This window comes from Calonectris borealis, chromosome 1 (genome assembly GCF_964195595.1).
Source record: "Calonectris borealis chromosome 1, bCalBor7.hap1.2, whole genome shotgun sequence".
NCBI lineage: Eukaryota > Metazoa > Chordata > Aves > Procellariiformes > Procellariidae > Calonectris > Calonectris borealis.
This window is the reverse complement of record NC_134312.1, coordinates 189,651,726-189,673,848: the sequence shown is the minus strand read 5'-3', so window position 1 is coordinate 189,673,848 and position 22,123 is coordinate 189,651,726. Positions and strand designations below refer to the sequence as shown.

The window sequence follows — 22,123 nt, the reverse complement described above, 5'->3', positions numbered from 1 at the left end:
TTGCAAAATATAAAACCCCTCCAAGTGCTGGAAGTTTGGCTTTTTGACTTGTGTACACTGTCTAGTCTGTAGCAGACTGCTACTGCCTAAGCCTGTGATGTCTTCTGAGGTCTGCAGAGATCACTCGTAGGCACACAGCTACAGGCAATGATGTTCAAGTAAGGACATAGTGGGAGGGGAAATAGTGTGCTTGCCTAAAACGCATGGACAGTTGAGTGTAGAGGGTGGAAGGAAGCGAAAGAAAACAAGACAGTACTGACACTCCATTGCTTTTTCATATGTTACTAGCAACATAGCAGAAGATACCACCTGTTGATCATACTTCTCACAGTCTCACTCTAACCACCCCAGGAAGCTCACAGTTGTCATTCCCCTTGGCAATGCAGTCACTGATGACACCCCTGTCGTTGGGGTGGATGGCATCCTGTATGCCCTGACCGCTGGCAGAGGACAATGCATACTTCTAGAGAACTGGTCCCCCCACTTCTAGTCAGGATAGAAAGGATCATCCACATTCTCACAAAGTTAAGAAGGGCATAGCAGGCACTCATGATTTGAGGGCTGCTGAGAACGCTGTTGTCCAGCATGCCCCAGTGACAGCACTATCTTGCAGCAAGCTAACCTTGCAGCAAAATTTGTTTCTGCATCCATTCTGATGCAGTACGTGGCTAAACTAGGCACATGTTCCCCTGTTGGGACAGGCTCTCAGGACTCAGAGTCAAAAGGGGTCAAAGACACCACTCCCTTTAGCAGCACAGCCCTGATCCATTCCTAAAGCAGGTATGTTTTGTACAGTGAATGGCAGGGACCATACAGGAAGAAAAAAAAAAACAAAACCAAAAGGCGATTAAACACAACGGACCAGCATTCGTACGAAATCTTTCCTGCTTCACTCTGAGAATGGAATAGAATTCTTCTAACAGCATTTTGATGAGTATTTTCCTGGAGTATGTGTGTGTCTGTATATATATTATTTTTTATATATATTTTTAATAGCAAATGACTCCCTTAAATTCTTTCTAGCATCATCCTACAGCAAGCGTGGAGCCTTTAGATCTACTGCCCAAGTCTCTGCTGCTTGATCTAACAGAGTGATAGCAATAGGTGTTTGCTAACCTCTGTGGAGATGAGATGCATAGCTGGGCAGTGAAACAACAGGCAGCAAAACAAAACCTCTGCTGGCAGGACTTTGCAGGTACTTGCTGTCAGAAGAAAGATCAGATGTGGGAAAGCTGGATTACATTCCAAGTCTTGGATAAAAATCAGTCCTATCAGATGTCCGATGATCATTCCATCTGACCCTTTTTCCTTCTTCATCTTCTTTTCTCTGTATGTCCTTCCTTCCATAAAAGTTTTCTCTTCTTTATTAGTTATGTGAAGAGTGTGTGTGTGTGTGTGTGAGAGAGAGAGAGAGAGAGAGAGAGAGAGAGAGAGAGAGAGAGAGCACGTGTGTGGCGTGGTAAGCTGAGGACTGACAAAGGATGAAAAGCAGTGTGCCTGGTTATGGAGGAAGTAGCTGACTGGACAAACCCATGACAAGCTCCTCCTGGAGTTTCAGTTGCGTGGACTTCTTGTAGTTTACAATAGGGAACACAGACTGTTTTTACTCAAGCAAGCTGGTGGACTGAGGATTGAGGTGCAGATTTTTGGATAAGCTGTGTAAATCCTCACAGAAAGGTTAGAACCAGGGAAGGTCCAGATGATGAAAGAAAAGAACACAGGCCTGTTCTAAAAATGCAAGAAACTGCTAAATTTGACAACAGTGCCTTAACGAGTCTCTACACAGAGCTTATGAATTACAGTTTACAAACTGAAGAGAAATTGGTAGATTTTCAAGCAGCTAAGTCAGAAGCCCACTGCTGACAGTCACCTTCCTTGATGAATTTTATCTCTCTTCCTGGGAGGTGCCAGAGATTCTTAAAGAGAAATCTGCCATAGTTTTTCTTTACTTTTGAAATAAGATTTTCCAAAACCTCATTTTTGGTGAGGTTTCCAAAAACTAAACAATGTTACAGGAAACTGAGAACAGATTTTACAGTAAGAGATGATATTAAGCATCATCTTATGTTAAGCATCATCATCAAGTTACTGGCAACGTTAGAGCTCTTTCTACATATATTTTTTATAATTCTGTTAATACTGAGATTTCACAGAGTGGCCATGAAGAAGAATTCCACATAGTAAGTATCAAGACAATTTTAGCTTCATGAATGTCAATATACTAAAAATTACTTTGGTCATTTACATTTCAGTGACTGGAAGTTAAGCGAGTTTTCTTTAGTGCGGGAAGTTAAAGATCCTTTAAACTTGGAGAGAGAAAAGGCGGTGTAACTGTATAAACTAGCAACAGATACATTCTGATTTTATGGAAAGCTTTATTTACTCACCACTGGCTTGGCTATATTAGAAAGAAGTGCTTCAAGTGCTTTTGTTTCTTCATCCTTTTCTTAAAAAACAAAATCAAAGCAAACAAAAAGTATCCATGAATATTGTTCAGTGACTTTACAGTGAAATAGCCCTTCAAATTCAACAACTATGCATAGACTAAAGTATGTATAAAATAGAACACCTTGCCAACTTGCATTCATCTAGAGCAACATAAAACCAAAAAAGCTGCCAAAGAAGTTGTTCATATAAAACTATTTCTAAACCTGTTCTATGATTTAAGGGAATACAGAAAGCCTGGTCATCTTTTATTAATGTATAACTTTAAACAGATTACTGCTTTGGACAACTTAAGCTCTTGGCTGAGATATCTCCTACAGATTTCACTCTGGATGTAGATGCAGTCAAGTTACAGTACTTTAAATATGTCACTGCACATCATGTGGAGGACTATTGGTAACACTGTTGGTCTCCCTCAATTGCAAGGGCAAACCGCAGCTTAGCCTTCAGTTACATCTCAAGGAAAGAATCTAAGGTCTTTTGTTTCAGCTGAAGGTATAGCTGAGCTTTATAGAGGACTCGGTAAGTTTATAGGAAGTGTTTTATGTGCTTTCTCTCACACAGTATTAAAATTTTGTTATCTCAATAGTGTAAGTGAACAGGCTACTCAGTTTTGAAGGTGTGGCCAGGCATTTTTAATTCACTTAACCGGCCTTAAACTAAAAAGAAAAATAAAAGAAAAACATAAAATAAAAGAAAAATAAAAGAAAAATAAACAAAAAATAAAAGAAAAAATTCTTTAAAAAACATGTAAAATCTATTTACATCTTTATATTTCTAAGTTTATAACAAATTAAAAGCATTTCTGACTTCTGTTTGTTATCACAAGTCTAAGTCACAGTATATAATTCTCCAAAATGTCTCCTGAAATAAGTAATTTTGAAAAATGGACTTTTCCATTTTTCATATAAAATACTTCTAAGGAACTATTAACTTAATTTTCGTAACATATGTAAGCAACAGTGCATTTCATCACCTGTGCCTTCGTAAAGTTAGCTCACAGATAAATAGCAACTATCAGAAAGTAAACTGAAGCCAAGACAAATGCTACTCTGGAACTACAGTGACAACTACTCATTCAAGTTTGGAGCAACAGTTCCCAACTTCTGAATTCAGGTTGTATCTCAGAGGTGTCCCTTGGTACTAAGCTTTCACAGGGCATCATCTACACATGTTTTTAAACAGGTCTTTTAGGTTGAGATTTCCTGCTCTTAGTTAGACATACTTTCTTCACATTCCTCTTGGTCCACAGCAATCTAATATACATTGGCACAAAATCATCATCTCAAAGCAAGCTTCAATAAGTTGAGAAAATCATAGTTTGTTTCCCTCAGCATCACTAGTTACAACTCCTATTCTGAGAAAATTGTACTTGGCTGATGACAAGTCTTTGACGTTTTGTTCTGAATCTGAAGTGCTATGCCAGTGACCTGGAAGTTGCATAGTGACACATCATCAGATTTGACGATGACTGTATGACCAAGACTGAGTAAATTCAGTCCATTTATGAGATCACAAGCTTTCTGGTGAAATAAAGATATTAATAATAAACACACTTCCTATGGTAGTGTCTTAGAAAACATGAACTCACACGGACTAGCGTGAGGACCAGTCTTTTTCTAGAAAGGCCTTTCAATAATGAGTTGGTAGGGACAGGCATTATGTGAATTTCATATAACAAAGTATCTCTTTTACAAAATATTTCTCTTTAACAAGTTGAATGTAGGTTTCCTGTATCAGTCACCTGGTTCTTTCCATGTCTTCTGCAATATCAAGCAGGCCATCAATATTCAGTGATTCCTCAAAACATAAGCACTAATAACTCTGGACAATGTACAGATTTTTCTTTAAACGGGGTTATGAAGTATGACTAATAAGATTTGCTCAAATCTACATGGACACTTGCATGTCAGTAGTTTTGTTCTCTTAGGCCCATTGTTCCAATATGAGGAGTGGGTTGATTGCCCTTAACTCCATTCTATGTAAGTCAGGGCAGTTATGGGCTACTTCTCAACTTCAAGATTGTCAAAGTATGGTGTTCTATCTACAAATGCTATGCTCAGCCAGACACTGGACTTGCATTATATATATATATATATAAAAAGTTTTTGTTAACACTTACCTTCTACTTCTACATCTGTCTGAGAATTGCTTTTTCCTTTACTCAAAGACTTGCTTTTGGTAGAACCTGTGCTTATACCTGCTGCATCCTGTCCTTTTGTAAGTCCATTATGTTCACTTGTAGGAGAATGACATTTCTGAGGAGACGATGGAGGACTGTTTAACTTATCCTTCTGAGTTCCATGACGATCTTTTAATTTTTTTTGTAACCTTTCATATGTTTTACTAGACCTTTCGTCTCTAAAGTTGGATCTTCCATGAGCAGGCAGAGTATCTAAATGAAAGTAAAGAAGAACAAAACCCCCAAAACACTAAGAACAGAATGTAATTAAAAATCTATTAAAAAACGCTATGTGCATTAAGTGCACGCTTGTGTGTAAAATGACATCTCTACTCCTGTTGGAAAACTGAGGTATCCAGCAGGTAAACTAATATACCCTAATTGGACATGAACAACATGTTAGGGGAGAAAGCGCAATCTTTCTTTCCCACATCTTTTTTCTACTTAAAAATTATTCTTAAAATGTTTCTATAACCTTCCTTGATCTATAAGGTACAGGATAAAGTCAACATAGAAAAAACGTGCTACTTTATTACATAGGAGGAGGTTTGAATAAAAAATACAGAAGTTTTAAGTTTTGGAATGCAACTACAGCTCTATTACTTTAACGGTGCTTCAGCAGAAATCAACAGGGAAAAACCCCACAAAAGCATAGGGCAACTGAAAGACACTAGAAGACTGAAGATAGTATGGTTAAGTCTTGTAAGTACACTATACCTGTACACAATAACCCAAGGCATTGCTGCAGTACCACCAAAGTCCCATCTCTAAGCCAGAACCTGGCTTTGGAAAAAAGTCCGTACCAGACTAATCAAAAAAATTAAACTGCAGATTGGTGAACTCTTCTGTCCAATTCTAACATTTTTATCCATTTCACCTTTATGTTTAGAAACAGCTTACTGACTCAAGACTTTAAAACAGTGTATAACATGGCACCAACTCTTTCCTCAGTGTAACCCTGTCTATGATAAATGATAAAAGCTTTCAAAAAAAATGTATCCTTCAAAACCAGCATAGAATTTGTCCATTTTCAGGTACGTTGGATCACTCAGCCTGAAGAATGAAGTTCATTATTTGTCATTCCTTATCTGCTAGGAAGTACAGAAAACAAGATCAAATAAAAACTTCCTTGCAAGAAGGATAAAATCACAAAACTAGAGAACTTTTCAGTTTCTGTTTTTTTAGGTCAGCTTAATTTCCAGAAAATTTGACAGAGGACTACTAGATCAGCTGAGACTATTTAGAAATTTGATTTTCACTACCATGAGAGATTTAGGTGCTCTTTTTAGAGAACTACCATGCTCTGAGCGCTTCTGTTTTTTTTTTTCCCCCCTTAAATTCAAATTCCTCATATAGAAGCCTAACTGTGGGCTTTGACTTCTGAAAGCCATAGCCAAGGTCAGTGGTCCAGAATTAAATACGAAATCTGTAACAAATATGTTACAAATTAAAGCATCCCTAGTCCTCTAATTCCCTAAATCCAAGGACATCTTACATATGTATTTAAAACAAAGCAAAACCAAAGAATCCCACTTTATCAGCAGTTTAGCAAATTATCACTGAATTAATATTTAAAGGGATATAACCTAACAGCAGAAATCTAAAAAATATTATTCCATTAAGAAGTATCCTTTATCTTTTATGCATTTAATTATCATACTCCAATCTCTTAATTTAGCAAACTAAAAGCAAACAGCTGCCATCTACCGGAAACCAAGACATTAATAAAACTATAAATAAGCCAAAGAGCACTGAATAATGTACTGCTAGCAAAGTAGTGCAAGGAAGAAATAAAGTACAGCTTAAAAATACAGAAACACTAAGAAGTCCAGCAAGATCAAGACATCAATATATTCTTATCTGACGGCTTTGTACATCATGACTGTTTAAGCACAGTGACTATATGGAGGACATTTTTAGATGATTTTAGTAGTATCACGGAACACTGAGAATCTACACAACTACAGCAACATGACAAAGCTGTGTTTAGTCTTCCCCTCCATAGCCGCTAGCTTCTTTCTCTAAAAACACCAGCCTGGCACTGCTCTCTGAAAGTCTTTCAAGGTCGGCACCTGCTTTATAGCAGAAATTTATCTAAAGAAAAGCAAGTCTACCAGAAATGTAAATATTAATCTAAGAACCCAACCCCTGAGTTAGTTGACACATACACTTTGCCATTAAACAGTATTAAAGGCAGATGTCAATAGCACTACCAAAGACAACTTCAACTACAGTGTTAAGTTCAGGCTGGTGGCACCCGATTACTCAAACTGGACTTTAACACGGAGATTGGACTAAATGCATACAGTTTTATGAAAAATAGCAATCTTTTTTTCATATCTGTACTAAGAACTCCTGTTTCATGCTTCAAACAGGATACCTGCAAGACACGAGATCTCAGAACAGTGCTCAGGTACGGATTGAAAGGTTTAATCTGAGGGGAAGGCATCAACTGAATCACTACAAACACCTCCTGCGTTGCTTTCCTGGGCAGATCTATGACTGATACACATAAGAAATAATCTGTATGTTTAATGGATCACTGAACAGACAAGTCAAATTAATGAAAAGAACTTCTTCTGGAATAGTAAGCTTCAGTAAAAAGACGACTGGTATCTTTATACAACTTTTGTGTATAGCTCCCATTCAAGCTGTAAGTCTTCCTTGATAAAGCCCATAGATCAGCGTAACAGATGCTGGAAGTGAGTATTTCCTTTGATAGAACTTGCAATATTCGATAAGCTACTTACCCAGATCCCCATATACTTGTGAGGTGTGATACTGTGGAATGTACTGCGTTGCCATGTCACCGGCTCCGGTCACGGGTGAGTATATATGACGTGGTGGAGGGGGTATCATGGCTGGAAGAGGAAGGAAGCCAGGCAGTGGAGGATGCGGAGGCCTGTGTATCACTGCGTGACCACCAGGATGAAATTCTGGAGCCTGGGGAACCACCACAACCCTTCGAACACCGTTGTCCTCAATAACCTGTACAGTGAGAGAGACCATGCACCAAAAGAGAAATGACAGTCTGAAAGGTATGCTTCTATAGATACTTAAACAAAACTAGGAAGAGTAAAATCCTTAAATTTGAGAAAAGGAAAACAGGAGAGCATAAGAAAAAAAAGATAGGACAATTAAAGGGCTATCTATGTTAAGTGTATTAACTGCAACAATGCCATTAATTTCGCAATGTGATGGGGAAAAATATTGTTAAAAAAAATCTGACTGTAACAACATCCTATAAGCAACCAGGTATATTTATGGCATGAGCCCAGCTTCTCCCCAGGGTCCTGCTTCCACTCTCATTCACATTGCTTGTACACTACACTGCTCCTAGGATTTGTTCTACAGTATAACAACTAGATTGCTCCCTAGAAGTGATTTGGTGGGCGGATGGACCTCACTCGGCATAAATGGTGAGAGAAAAGACACAACAGTGTCTGGTCTTTGCTCTGTGCCCAACAGAGTCCACCAACACCAATCTGGGAGGCACTTGCCATACCGCACCTGTTGCCGTGCAGCAGCCATCATCTGCATCAAGCTGTTAAAACAAAAAAACTAGCAGGATGGTAGTCAGCCCTCTGAAGACTCCTTCACAAATTAAGGTAGCTTTTTAAAAGATTTTTTTTCCTATCCCTGGCTCTGTTAAAATGTCTTGCACCCTGAGGAAAGCCACGTTACTCAGAAAATGGGGGCCTTTGTGGCAGCCCCTGCCAGACTCTGGTGTGCAAAGAGGCTTGTTGTGCAAAAATGGCAAATGGGAGATGTGACAGGACAGCCTTCTGCTGAGGGACCCAAGTGCAGCCCTTAGCAATGTTGCTAGAGGTTCAAAGAACCAAAAGCAGCAGATGCAATCCCATGATGAGAATAAGTGCGGTCACGTAAGATGCAGGGAGCTGAAGTGTGCTATGCACGGTACATGTAGCACGCCTGGAGTCTGTAGGGGTCTGGTGGAGAGCAGGCACAAAGGCACAAAGTACTGAAGCAGAAAATGCTCTTCACCAAACGAGGGTTGGTCATCAACTGGAAACAGGGGTCCCTCCCTGAAGCACATCACAGACAGGGAAGACTGCCATCATGATCCTCTCTAGGTGTTTGTATCACTAGTGGTAAACTCACAAAAATACATGACTGTTGGTAATATATAGAGATGATCTTGGCATAATTTGACTTCTATGTATTGCGGTGTCAATAATTTAGTGTCTGGGATGCCAACAAATAAATTGTTCTCCACTTCCTAGTGAAATGCTGTAAAATAATGCCATAGCAGGGACTGCAAAAGTTTTCGGATGAAATGTTCATCCAGAAAAGGGGGAGAATAAGAAAGGAATCTGGAATACATGACTACATTCAAAAACAGGGGACAAGGCAACCATATGACATACGTTTTCACTGACATTTGAAATGAGGTGGGGACATGTACACGTACACCAATGAGTAACCTGGTGCAACAGGGGCAGATCAATAGATCAAAGCACTTAGTGCCAAGCTGCTTTCAACTCCACTGTTCAAGCTTAAGGGTACTATGCTTGGCTAGATTTAGTCCCATGCCCTACTGTCAACACTTCCACCCAGTCTATGACAGAAAGCTCCTGGGAGAATCAATCATTGGTTCTACCATGTCTCCATTAGGGGTTGGTGTGCATCTGGCACATCTGGAACAGAGCTTCTGCTTTTGTTTTCTCTGACAGCAACCTAATTTGTACACCCCAAAACTATCCTGCTAGCTGAACCAATGCAAGGTAAGTGAGGTTGGTCTAGGAAATTGTTTCAAAACTTCACTACTGTACTGAGAAAGACAGTTATGTAGACATAGCTGTATGCTTCTGGTGTAACGGTAGAATGAAGATCTCTATGCATATGCAATAACATTCAGAAAAAGATGTACACAATGGAGCTGATCCCACCTTACTTACATAAATAGAGAGCTGGAAGTTAATATAAATGACCTATGTGAACACAGCTTTAAAATACATACCTACCACGCGACTTTAAAAAATGGGCTGACTATTTTCAGTTTACAGAAATTGTCCCTTTTGGGAAAGACTAATTTCACTAAAGATAACACTCCTCGTATCTGAGGAACCACAGCTATGTGGTATCTTAAGGCAGGATATATTAACAGCAGTAAATACGACTAGAACTGCTGCTGTCCAATGAAATTCTCTAAACACTGAAACACAGTTTTAATTATTTAAGTCCTTTTTGCTTACACAAAAAACAACTGCAATTTATCATGAATTTATGAGCAGATTCAGATTACGTAGGCAGCAGCTTCCATAAAAAAACCAGCCTACTTAGTTTATAATTTATTTGTTTTCTTGGGTCTGCTAATAGCCTAAGTAAGTCAGAAATAGATACCCAATTCATAGCAGCAGGGACCTTAAGTTTGATAGTGTAAAATGAAGAGTTTGAGAAGTCTGTAACTGTGCCTCTAAACCAAACATCACCACAATGGTAGGCCTCTAAACCCTCCAAAAAGCAGTAAAAGTATCACGTCAAGTTTATAATTTTAAGTTAAAAAAAATAAACAAGCTACCTATTATCCTAATTGTGCTAGCAAAACATGTAGTTCTGGCATAGGTCTGTTTGGTTGAGTGAACCAACCAAACATCACTGGAAAACTCACTACAGACAGTGAATATAGACAGCTTAGAAAGGACGAATAAAGATGTGCTTTCTTTCAGAGTTTTACAACTACAGTTCCAAAAGAAGAGGAAGGGAAAAGTAAATCAGCTTATGAATTGCTTTTTATTTATGTGACATAAGAAAAATAAATATGCTTTATTCTGTAGCTATCCCCAACTTTTAGCAGAGGACAGTACACTGTATCACTGCCAAACAGGAACTGAAGCAAGCAGAGGCATAATAGAACTAAATGAAAATGGATAGACAAAAGATGGTTATGCTGAAGTTGTTCTTCCAGACTGATGGCTTTAGGCATTTAGCTGGTTTCCAGTTTCTCTCAAAATATATCTGCAGTTGCTGACATTTAAAAATATACTATGCCTGAAGAAACCGTTAAGTTACTTTGCTGGGACTGCATTAGGTCTGGGATAACTCTTAGCTCAACAGTGTTAGACTTTCCTGTTTGCAAGACTACTATCAAATCTTCTGGCTTGTAACAGGAACTGCCATCATAAACCACAACAGCTGGTATGTTTTGTCAGCAATAAATACTTCAGAAGCCTTATAAACTACAGGCTTTCCTGGACTATGAGACTTCTACTCAGATGAAAACAGTAGACATGAGCTCATTCCACCTGTACTCTGAGCTGGATAGACGTGAGGCACCTTCAGTTCAAAAGTCAGAGTGCTGTCTTAGCACAACACCTGCTTGCACCAACAAGCTCCAATTAAAGGCTAACGAGCGTGCCCCTGCAAGGCCCAGTCCTTCAGCCTGTCTGCTGCAAGTTGTCCTCAAAGGAAGGATAAATTCATTTCATAAATATTATTCAGATTGGCACAGGTTACACAACTTTTTAACATTAAGTACTTCATCAACTGAAATGAAGTAGTCAAGAAATATGGTAAAAATCAGGATTTCACCTACCTCAAAAATTCTTTTGGTTCTTTAAAAATGAATTCTAATAGGAATCAAGACTTTTTACTATGATCTAAAGATAAATGGATTTTCATTATTATTTTTAATTCACTTTTCTTCTGCCTGTTTGGGAACTTAACTATGAAGGATGCATCAATCAACTTATCAGTCAACTTTCAACAGATGAAAGGTAAAACCACAGAGCATTAGCCTGCCTAACCTAACAGCCTTTTCTTAGAATCATAGAATCATTAAGGTTGGAAAAGACCTCTAAGATCATCGAGTCCAACCATCAACCCAACACCACCATGCCCATTAAACCATGTCCCTAAGTGCCTCATCTACATGTCTTTTAAATACTTCCAGGGATGGTGACTCAACCACTTCCCTGGGCAGCCTGTTCCAAGGCCTGACCACTCTTTCAGTAAAGAAATTTCTCCTAATGTCCAATCTAAACCTCCCTTGGCGCAACTTGAGGCCATTTCCTCTCGTCCTATCGCTAGTTACTTGGGAGAAGAGACCAACACCCACCTTGCTACAACCTCCTTCCAGGTAGTTGTAGAGCGCGATGAGGTCTCCCCTCAGCCTCCTCTTCTCCAGACTAAACAACCCCAGTTCCCTCAGCCGCTCCTCAGAAGACTTGTGCTCCAGACCCTTCACCAGCTTCGTTGCCCTTCTCTGGACACGCTCCAGCACCTCAATGTCCTTCTTGTAGTGAGGGGCCCAAAACTGAACACAGTATTCGAGGTGCGGCCTCACCAGTGCCGAGTACAGGGGCACGATCATCTCCCTGCTCCTGCTGGCCACACTATTTCTGGTACAGGCCAGGATGCCGTTGGCCTTCTTGGCCACCTGGGCACACTGCCGGCTCATGTTCAGCCGGCTGTCAACCAGCACCCCCAGGTCCTTTTCCTCTGGGCAGCTTTCCAGCCACTCTTCCCCAAGCCTGTAGCATTGCATGGGGTTGTTGTGGCCAAAGCGCAGGATCCGGCACTTGGCCTTGTTGAACCTCATACAGTTGGCCTTGGCCCATCGATCCAGCCTGTCCAGGTCCCTCTGCAGAGCTTCCTACCCTCGAGCAGATCAACACTCCTGCCCAGCTTGGTGTCGTCTGCAAACTTACTGAGGGAGCACTCGATCCTCTCATCCAGATCATTGATAAAGATATTGAACAGGACCGGCCCCAGTACTGAGCCCTGGGGAACACCGCTCGTGACCGGCCGCCAACTGGATTTAACTCCGTTGACCACAACTCTCTGGGCTCGGCCGTCCAGCCAGTTTTTTACCCAGCGAAGAGTGCACCTGTCTAAGCCATGAGCTGCCAGCTTCTCTAGGAGAATCTTTTGCTAGAGGACAGTTTTTTATGCAGTTCACATAATTTGTGTAACATCTGCTGGACACTGTGGGGTTTTTGGTTGCATTCTACGTGTTGTAGTCTCTTCTCAGTGTATACCATGAGGTGCACGCTGAGTCAGAGGTAGAGTGGTCACAACAACAGAACACCATGAGAAAGACTTAACATTATGGAGAGTGGTATTCATCTGCTCTAATTTCCAGGTTTGACCTACTAACCCCTAGACTTGTTCTATAGTTGAGGGAAACAAAGAGACACCATCTAGGCGGCCACACATCTCATTATAATACAGGTGTCAAAAATAGCCAAGAGGAATCATCCTTTTAATCTACTTTAAAGGATGTCCAGGTTATCTAGCTCACATTTAATTTTCAGGCATCTAAATTAGGAATCGCACAGCACAGAAAATCAGAGCCCCATTTTAAGGTAAGTTGTGGAAACACGTATTATACAATAATTTATCCCCAATGGACAGTTGACGTTTTTTCCATGTTGTTTGCTACACTTTTTCTAACTGATCTGTTTTACTTCTCATCTGCAGGGAACTTCCCAGACATGAACTATGTACGTATATAGAATTATATTGGTGCCAAAAGAAAACACCCACTAAGCCAGAATTCAGTACAGGTCCTACATAATGAACTATTTGGGTCATGATTGTATTTTATGTTCAGAGGGCATCAAGTACATTAGGATCCTGAATTCAACAAGGAACTGTTCTTGTTGTTGTCATGTAGGTAGTTAATATATAACTAAACAGGCACACAGACAGCATGAGAAGTCTCCTATCAGAGATACTACAGGACACCTCCCCTTATTTACTTGCTTGACCACAGTGACTCTGAAACTTGACACATTAGTTTACTGAATTAGCTATTTTGGTTCTGTTCCCATAATTTGCATGAAAAGAAATAAAGTAAGAATCAAATGAAGGGACATACCTGTGGGGCATATCCAGGAGGCACATAAATAGTAGGCACTGAACCATTTGGGGACATCATTGGAACCTGAGCAGGACCTAAATAGGTTACAGAAATATTCAGTACAGCACCAATTAATAATTTGAGAAAGTTCAAATAACATTCTGAACTGCAAAGTCTCTGTGAAATATATACAAGATAGCATGGATAAACAAAGGCAATGAACTGCACAGATAAAATTATAGCAAAGGGCACTCTCAGAAACCTAAGAAACAGTTAGAATAAAAACAGAAACTAAATTTGAAAAAATTCACCAGCAAATATTTCTCCCTTCTCTGTCAGTAAGCTCACAAAAGAGCTTATGTCAAAAATTCTTAAAGGTGACAAGTCAAAAGTGTCCCAAGGTGAAAAGACAATAGAAGAGACTTTAAAACAGAAACAAAAAAAACCCCTATTTGAAACAAATTGCTGAAATCAGATAGTATTCGGTTAAGAGTTGTAAAGAAAACTACTTTAAAAATTGCTGCTCTGTTACTATGGACTCAGTACCAGACGAGTGGGAGGTGGCAAACAGGACACTAACTTAAGGTTGCAGGGGAAAGCCAGTGTATTACAAACCAGGAAGTCTACTCCTACTAATGGGAAAAGTTGTGATACCATGATGATCCTTGTACCATGCAAACTGGAAAGAACAGAGTTCGCAGACACTTAGATAAATATGACACAATGGGGATGTGTTAAGGTGGCATTTGTAGATAAAGTCCTGCCTGGAAAATCTGGTACCTTCAAAGACCAGGGATGCTACAACATACTTGGATTTTCAAAAAGTTTTTGACAATCTTTCTCAAAGACTCTTAAAGAAGTAATGCTGCCTTTGGTTAAAAAAGGAAAAAAGGAATAACTAACCAGCTTGAGAACAGGAAACAAGAGAAGTAAATGATCAGCTTTCAAAGTGCCTGGCGTGACCAAAGGAGTCCCAGAGGCACATAAAGATGAATCTGTTCAATGTATTAACAAAATTTCTGAAAAAGGAAATGAACAGCAAGCTGATAGATTTTTGGTATGCACTCAGAGGGCTGCAAAGGATCTCACAGTACTCGATGACCAGATGATAAAAAAGCAGAAGAAATAGCGCTGATAAGTACAAAGTAATACACCTGGACAAAACCAACAAAAGTATTTATTTACAGTGATAAGCCGTAAGTTAGCTGCAAATAAGCGACTAGGGAGTTACTACATATCAGCCGAGGGTTGTTCAGTGGCATTTGCAGAAAGAAAGAGAGCATTAAAAATAATTACTAACAGAACAGAGAACAAGCAGAAAACATTATTACACTACGCTATAAATCCACACTGTACCTCAATACCTTGAGCGCTATGTGCAGTGCTTGTCTCCACCTTTCAAAAAGAACACAGAGGACTAGAAAAGGACAAAAAAAGAGGAGACATTTACAGTGGCTTTCCATCTGTTTATCGGGAAAGATTAACGAGACCAGGATTCTTCCATCTGAAGATGGTTAAAACCTAAAAGGGTTGGCAGCAGAGAAACAGTAAAAGACCTATTAAAAAAAGCACCCACAAACTGCCTAAAAATGGGAAGATAGATCTTTTACAGTTTCTCATGTGCAAGAGCCAGAGATATTAAATTAAATCACCAGGTAAAAGGTTTAAAATAGATAAAGGAATTTCTCATGAAATGCACAACTAAATTGTGTAACTCCTTGATTTAAGAACATTGTGGAAACTAAAGGTTAGGTTCAGAAGAAGTTAAACAAATTGAGAGAAGTAATTCATTAAGGTCTGTGAAAAATACAAGTATTACTTCTCGTTCAGGAAGCTAGAAACAAGAAAGTCATTTCTGTGTGCCTGCCCTATCCTTATGCTCTCCCCTTTAGTATTTGACACTGGTCTCTGTAAGAGCAAGCACATTGGCACAGGCTTCAAGAGGGACTGCCTACAGACGTCCTTACATTCTCGTGTTTAAAATACACAAGGCAACAATCGCTGAAGTTTAATTATTAAAGAAAAACTGAAACACAATATAATCTGACCAGGTTTTGCGGCAAGTGCATAAGGTTGGGATTCAGACACCCCAGGCTGCATTCTCCAAATTTCCAACTCAGTATAGTGAAGCTACCAAAAGCATCAATCCAGCTCGTAGTGAAGTTTCAATAATACTTCTGAAAGGGTGTTCATAGTTCCACATTAATGTTTTATAAACTCAGTTAAGATCTGTAAATGGAAAGTACTAACTAATGCAAAGTACGGTATATAAGATTAGCATACCTCATTCTGATAAGTATGAACGTGACAGAAGAATAAAGATAACTATATCTGAATGCCAAGAGCAGGGAAAAGGAACAAAAAGCATTCTTTAAAAAAGTGGCATATAATCCAACTTGATTACACATACTATTGGGACTTCTTTAGAATAAGATACAGAAGTTTTGAAATGTATTTCCTAAAAAGAATCAAAGCTTTATTCTCTAAGTGTTAACCCATAACTGGGGGAGGGAGGGGAGGAGACTTTTTAAGAACAAGGTCTTAATTGAAAGATTAACTGAACTATCTGAACTGTGTAACAGCAAAGACTATACGGGCTAAAGTACGCTATAAATTGAGAACTGAATCTTCTTTGGATCTTTTTGCTCAGCTGAAACTCAAAAATGTTTCAGTGAAAGTTTCTCCTGAGTGTGAAGTGCTAAAAAGAAATGAAAGTGAAGTGAAAAGCAGCGAAAGAGAAGCTAAAAGAGTGCCTTAGAGCATTAGCTTACAAAAAATTAAAAAACGTCAACAGTAATGGAAGCATATTTATTGTAAGTTGCCGTTCAACCAAATAATGGTTTAAATTCTTACGTAAGAAGGTGGATTTTACACAGCTTGTATCTGATATTGCTTACTTGTAGTTTTTCCACAATGAAAACACTGACACTTTTATTAAACTCACGATTTTAAAAGTTTCAGGTAAATTGAGAATTAAGACCATAGTTACTTGAACTTTTTACAGCAAACTCAACGTCCTCAGAGATGAAGGAACTCTAACATGAACAGCCCATTTCTTTGTGAACTGGCAGGTATCTCTGTGTTTGGCTTTTTTGTTTTGTTTTGCTCTAAATGTCTAAAGAATATTGTTTAACAATCTTTTTAAAGTTTACTTATTTAGTGCTTTAATCTCTCTAACAAACAAACAAGCAAGCAGTTATCTCCAATCCAGTACAAAGGTTGATCCACAAAGCCATTTTCAGTATACCCATAAGCTAGTGGTCACAAAACTAAAGATATAAAGGCAATGTATGAACCTGAAAAATTATTGCAGTGTTAGAAGAGTCAAATCAGTAGTTTGAAAACTTGCATCCCATCTTTAGCACTTTAAAGTTCCAGAATTAATGAAAATATATATTTAATATTCAAGATGTAAGGATGCACTCTAATTTACTTCTGATTAGATTTCCAAGTGTCTGTGGAATGAAGTTAGGTTGTAGAGGAACATTCAAGAAAATGGAAAGCATGGAAGAAAAGTTGGCAGACTTTATATATTAATGAACATAGGGTCTTTACAGTGAAATTACTGATTTCTTAACAGAAAGCATATTACTACCTGCAAAAATTAAAAAAAAAGCTTTCCTGTATCTAAAGATAAAATGCTAATATGCTATAAAACCGTTTTTTTTTTTTTTCCATTTAAAAACAACTAATGTGAAGATCTTGGCTCTACTTCAGTGAAATACACTGCAAGAGGAATTTTCATGCTTTTAGGTATTGCCTAGACTGTGCATGACAAAGCCAGTGTGTTTTACCATGAGGTGACACTGATTCTAAAGCACCTGCAAACAGCAGCATCAGGAATTCGTGTTAAGCAAACATCCAATTTTCTATATTGCACATAAATGGAATTGACTTCACCCAAATCACTATATTATGAATATTGATGACTTGGCCATTGTAAGAGGAGGTCTCAAATCTGCTATATACTTTCAGGTACACAAGTTCTCTTATATAAGAAGTGGAAAAGAAGTATTGTGGGAGACAAAACAAACACATAGCTGTGTTCTATACTTTATTCTTGAAAAATGACTCATCAAACACAGTAAAGGTTTATTTAACTCAATTGAACCCAAGAGACAGATGTTTCACCACACTTTCAGTTTATTATTGTCCTGAAATTTGCTGTTTCACTACTATGAAAGGGAAAACTTGTAAAGTCTCTATGTAAGCATTTTGTCCTAAGTTTTTAGAAAAATAAAACCCAAGGTGCCTATCAAAGATCACATAAAACTTGTAATATGTGTCCTGAAACAGGAAATACATAAAAAAATCCCAACAACAGGAGGAATTTCTCCCCCCCAGCAACAGCAGGTGAAGTTCTCCAACATGCCTATTTGAGCAGACTGTAAAAACCTCATTACGCTCATTACAGCTACCATAAACGTGTAGCAAAAGTAACAGCGCTGCATAATCGCTAGGATCGTCACACATTGATCTAAACACAGTAACTCCTGAAAATTTGAGGATACGGCCACCGCTTGCCTAACAGATACACGATTTCTTTTTATTGTAACTATTCAGCATCGCTCCGTTTTAAGTCGCTTATAAAAGCGCCCGTTAAAGGTGAACACCGTGGGTCTCCAGCGCACAAGCAGCACCCGCTCACCGCCTGCGTGAGCGAATGCTCTTCCGGGGCAGTAACCGCCCATCGCCCCGCTCTTATAAAACCCGGGCTCGTAATGGCCTCCCAGCGCAGAGGCTTCCTACTCCCCTCACGGTTTCGGGGCCACCGCAGCCCCCCAGACCCGCCCAGCCACCCCCCTCCGGAGCCCGCGCATCACCGAGAGAGGGGATTAGCAGCGCTCGGACTCCCCGCATCTTTTTTTTCCAGCCATCACAGCTTTCCCCCATCCGCCACCGCCGCACCAGCCATCGGGGCTGCCTGCAGCGCCGCGCCCTGCTTTTGTGTTCCACCGCGGCGGCCGAGCCGGGCAGCCGGGAGACCTTACCGCTCATTTCGGGCTGGGCAGCGGCCGGGCCGGGGCCGGGGCCGGGGCCGGGGCCGGGCGGGCGGCTGCTCCCCGGCGCGCCGCGGCAGGCGGGGCGGCGGCGGCGGGCGGGGCGGCGCCCTCAGGTGCGCGGCTGCCCGCTCCGCTCCGCCCCGCGGCCCGCTCCGCGCCGCTGCGCTCCGCCCTGCCCGGGCCGGGCCGCGGCTGGGGGCCAGCCAGCAGCCGGTCGGCCAAAGCGGCGACGCGGCCCTAGGCTTCAAGGAGCGGGCGCGGCGGCTTTTCGGGGGGCATCGTCCCCGCCGAGGCAGGCTTCCTTAGCCATCCCGCAGGACTGCTGCTCTGGTGTTTCGTATAGTCTACCGATTGTTGTTGGCTGGTGTGATCCAAGTTCTTCAGCTGAAAGCTTTTACCTTAATTAGCATAATTAGGTTATAAAGGATTACTTCAGCCCAATCCTTCCATAGGATTTACCTTTAGCTGAACTGCTAATCAATTTACACTTAAGAAAGGAGGTGCACAAACAGATCTGGTTGCAAATAAACAGTTTCTGGTGTCGCGTTGAGAAAGGTGCAATGACTTTGATACTAATCTATGTGGATACTGCGGCTCATGAACACTGCTATACTTAGCATTAGTCTAATGTGAATGGCGATGAATCACTGTTATCCCCAGGAGGAAATAGCATTCAGGATTTACTGCAGCACATTAGGTTAACTATGGCTCTATAACCGAACACCCACACTTTGACATCACACAGGCAATGATATGCATCACTGACGCAAGCACTGACAGGATCAAACACAAAGGCCACAGCAGTTGAAACAATAGAGCGCACAGCTGACGTAGCAGCACACCCCTCTAACACTGACGGGCTGCAGTAAATCAATAGTCCCAGCTGCCACAAATAGTTGCACGGCTCTGCCTTTTACATAATGGCTAAGACTTCAAAGTTTTATTTTGGGCTCCCAGCAGCTACAATTAATTACAAAAAACAGTAACAACCACCACCACCAATTGGTCTACATTTGTAAGCTGTGCCTAGAAAATACTTCCAAATTACTGCTTTAGGTTAACAGGCACTAAAAAACTGTCAAAAAGAATCAGCAGCTTTATATTTACTAGGTGCAATGTAATCAAAGCGAATAATAACAGAAAAGAAAAGCAAACATAGAACTTACTGTTAGGCCTGAGGTGGGGAAGAGGCACAAGAAGGAACTGAACACTGCAAGGACACAGGCCATCAGAAGACTTCAGTTCTCAATGCCGTCAATTTGACATATTCCTTATGCTCTAAATTCATCCTGACAAAACAATCCCTTCCCCCATCCATCTGTCTACTTTTGCCATCAAAGCTAGGGAACAGCAGCTGACAAAGCAGCAGCATCAATTTAAATATATTAATTGGCTACAAAAATCTATCAGTAGACTGCAGGCTGGCAAATGCAAGGAAAAACCGAAGGTAAAACGTTCATATAGTTCCTTTCAAACGCAGGGGAAAAAAGCATCCGTTTCATCCACAGAGACCTTGGAATAATGGATAAAAGAGCAGAAACCTATGAAGCCTAACTGCAGTATTTCTAAAGATTTCATCCTAATGAGATCCTGATCTTTCCCATGAAACCATACATAACACATTCAGGAAAAAAAAAGGACATGAAATCCCTTCTCATAGGCAAAGTGCAGAGATGACAGGTTCCTATAGCACTTTATCATTAATACAGCTATCAGTTTTCTTTTATAATGGTCTCACACATGTTCTAAGGAAAAAGGTGACAATGGTTTCTATGTTCAAATGTTAAATGTACTTTCACCTGTTTCTAAACAATGACTACTGCGCAATTTTGTGATTAAAAAAGACTGCAAGTCCATACCTTTGAATGGTGCAACCTCACAACATGAAGTTAAACCTGGGAGCTTGCTAAAGGATGATTTTAGTCTTTTCAGATACTCCAACAATAAAAAGTTTTTGTACATTCTTTCTGAAGCAATTGTGTGGCACAGTGATCAACTCTATCCTTCTTTGTTAACAAAAAAGTACCACTGAATCAAAGATGTTAATGTGGAAATACAACACAGACTTTGTACTGTGCAGCCTAGATTGTTAAATTGCTCCGTTTCATTTGCTGTTTTAGGTTTAGACTTAGGGTAATTATTTAGTAACTATGTGGAAGAGTTATGTAAAAAAAAAAGTTCTCTCTCCCTTGTAGTCTTCCAATGTAAATATCAGGTGAACCATAAATCACTTCATTTCAAAGGGAGTCAAATGTGATATACCATTCTTAACACAGAGAGGCTTTGATGAAAATATTTTTATTCTTAGCAGGAAAAATAATCTGCACTTGTTCTAATCTAACTGCATTGCATATTTGCTTAGCTTTTTCCTCAAGGAGAGCCTAATTTCCTAGCACTTATGCTGAGTAGTACTGATCTGCAACTTTTTCAGACTAATATTTAATATTTGTGCATATTGCTTAATCATGTTCCATTTGATTCACAACATTCAGGATAAACTACAATTTAATCATCCAACAGTTGTTACCACTAGAATTTTTGTATTTCTAATCAGTGTTGGGTTTTTTTTGGCCATATAGTACTGCAGAAAAGTACTATAGTACTGCGGAAAGTTAAAAAGTTAAGCACTACTACTGATAGTTGGTTGTGGTTAGAGGTGAGTGTCTCAACAGTTGGCAGTTCTTGGCATGTAGACAGTGGCTTCTACAAAAGAGCATGTTGATTCAGAGAAGAGAGATCTTGGAAGGAACAAGCATTAACTTCAACTCCCCCCGCCTGGTTGTGCCAAAAATGAAATTACGTAGTATAATTACTTGTAAAGGCCTTTTTGGCATCATTATGTTCAACTTACTATACTAATGAGTTATTTTTTCTGTGCATACTTATCTGGCTACATTGATTTGAAACTAGAGTGCAAAGTTACCTGGCACGTTCTGCTGTCTCAGAGAACGCTGTCTCAGTTCTGCTTTCAGAGAAGCCCCCCCTCCTTTGTGCAAATTTCTTAATATTCCTCCCTCAAATTATCATACACACACACACACACGTGTGTGTATATATATATCTACATACAGATTATAATTTGAATATGACTTATTGAATATTACTTATATGAATATGATGTATTGATTAAGAAAATCAATAGCATACATATATATGCTGAAACAATTTTACCAAATTCTAGGGTAGGGTATTTTAAAACTATGGATGAAAATACACAGAAAACTCTCTGGATATAATACAATTCTGTCTGTGCAAACTGTGATTGAGTATTACAACACATATAGTGTCAGAAACTCGAGCAAGAAATTAATACCAGAAAAGGCCGCCAAGAGAAAATTCGGTGCCCAACTCAAATTTTTATTTCTATCCAAGGCAGACACCTCTAAAGATGTACTACTCTGAGTTCCTGGAATCTGCTAATAACATGCACTTTCATTTGAAAACCTCTGAGTTGTTTAGGCTTCAAGCTAATTATATAAACTAATACAATGCAGATTCAGATGGTCCATTTAAAATAAAAACAAAGCAGAATAAAAATTATTATTATTATAACCAGCTGAAGTCCTTCTAATATCTAAAATAAATACATCTTTCTTTAAAGGGATCAATTTGGGAGTGGTCATTCCTAACTGGGAAGACATAAAACTAAGTTAGCAGGACATGAGATGT

The 22,123-nt window shown here is 39.7% G+C and overlaps 1 protein-coding gene across 15 annotated transcripts in view; it reads right to left on the bottom strand.

Annotated features, from left to right (window-relative positions):
- The window catches only part of FNDC3A (fibronectin type III domain containing 3A), a 131,038-nt gene that overhangs the window by 44,411 nt on the left and 64,504 nt on the right, over positions 1-22,123 (bottom strand). For 12 of the 15 annotated variants that reach the window (XM_075139616.1, XM_075139612.1, XM_075139610.1 and 9 more), the window contains 4 exons: positions 13,470-13,546; positions 7,378-7,615; positions 4,568-4,840; positions 2,388-2,446 (listed from right to left, as the gene is read on the bottom strand). In XM_075139616.1, the coding sequence (XP_074995717.1) occupies positions 2,388-2,446; positions 4,568-4,840; positions 7,378-7,615; positions 13,470-13,546 (647 nt within the window). Of the gene's footprint in view, positions 1-2,387; positions 2,447-4,567; positions 4,841-7,377; positions 7,616-13,469; positions 13,547-14,807; positions 14,827-19,620; positions 20,019-22,123 lie in introns of those variants that run through there. The other 3 variants (XM_075139621.1, XM_075139622.1, XM_075139623.1) reach the window with 3 other exon arrangements.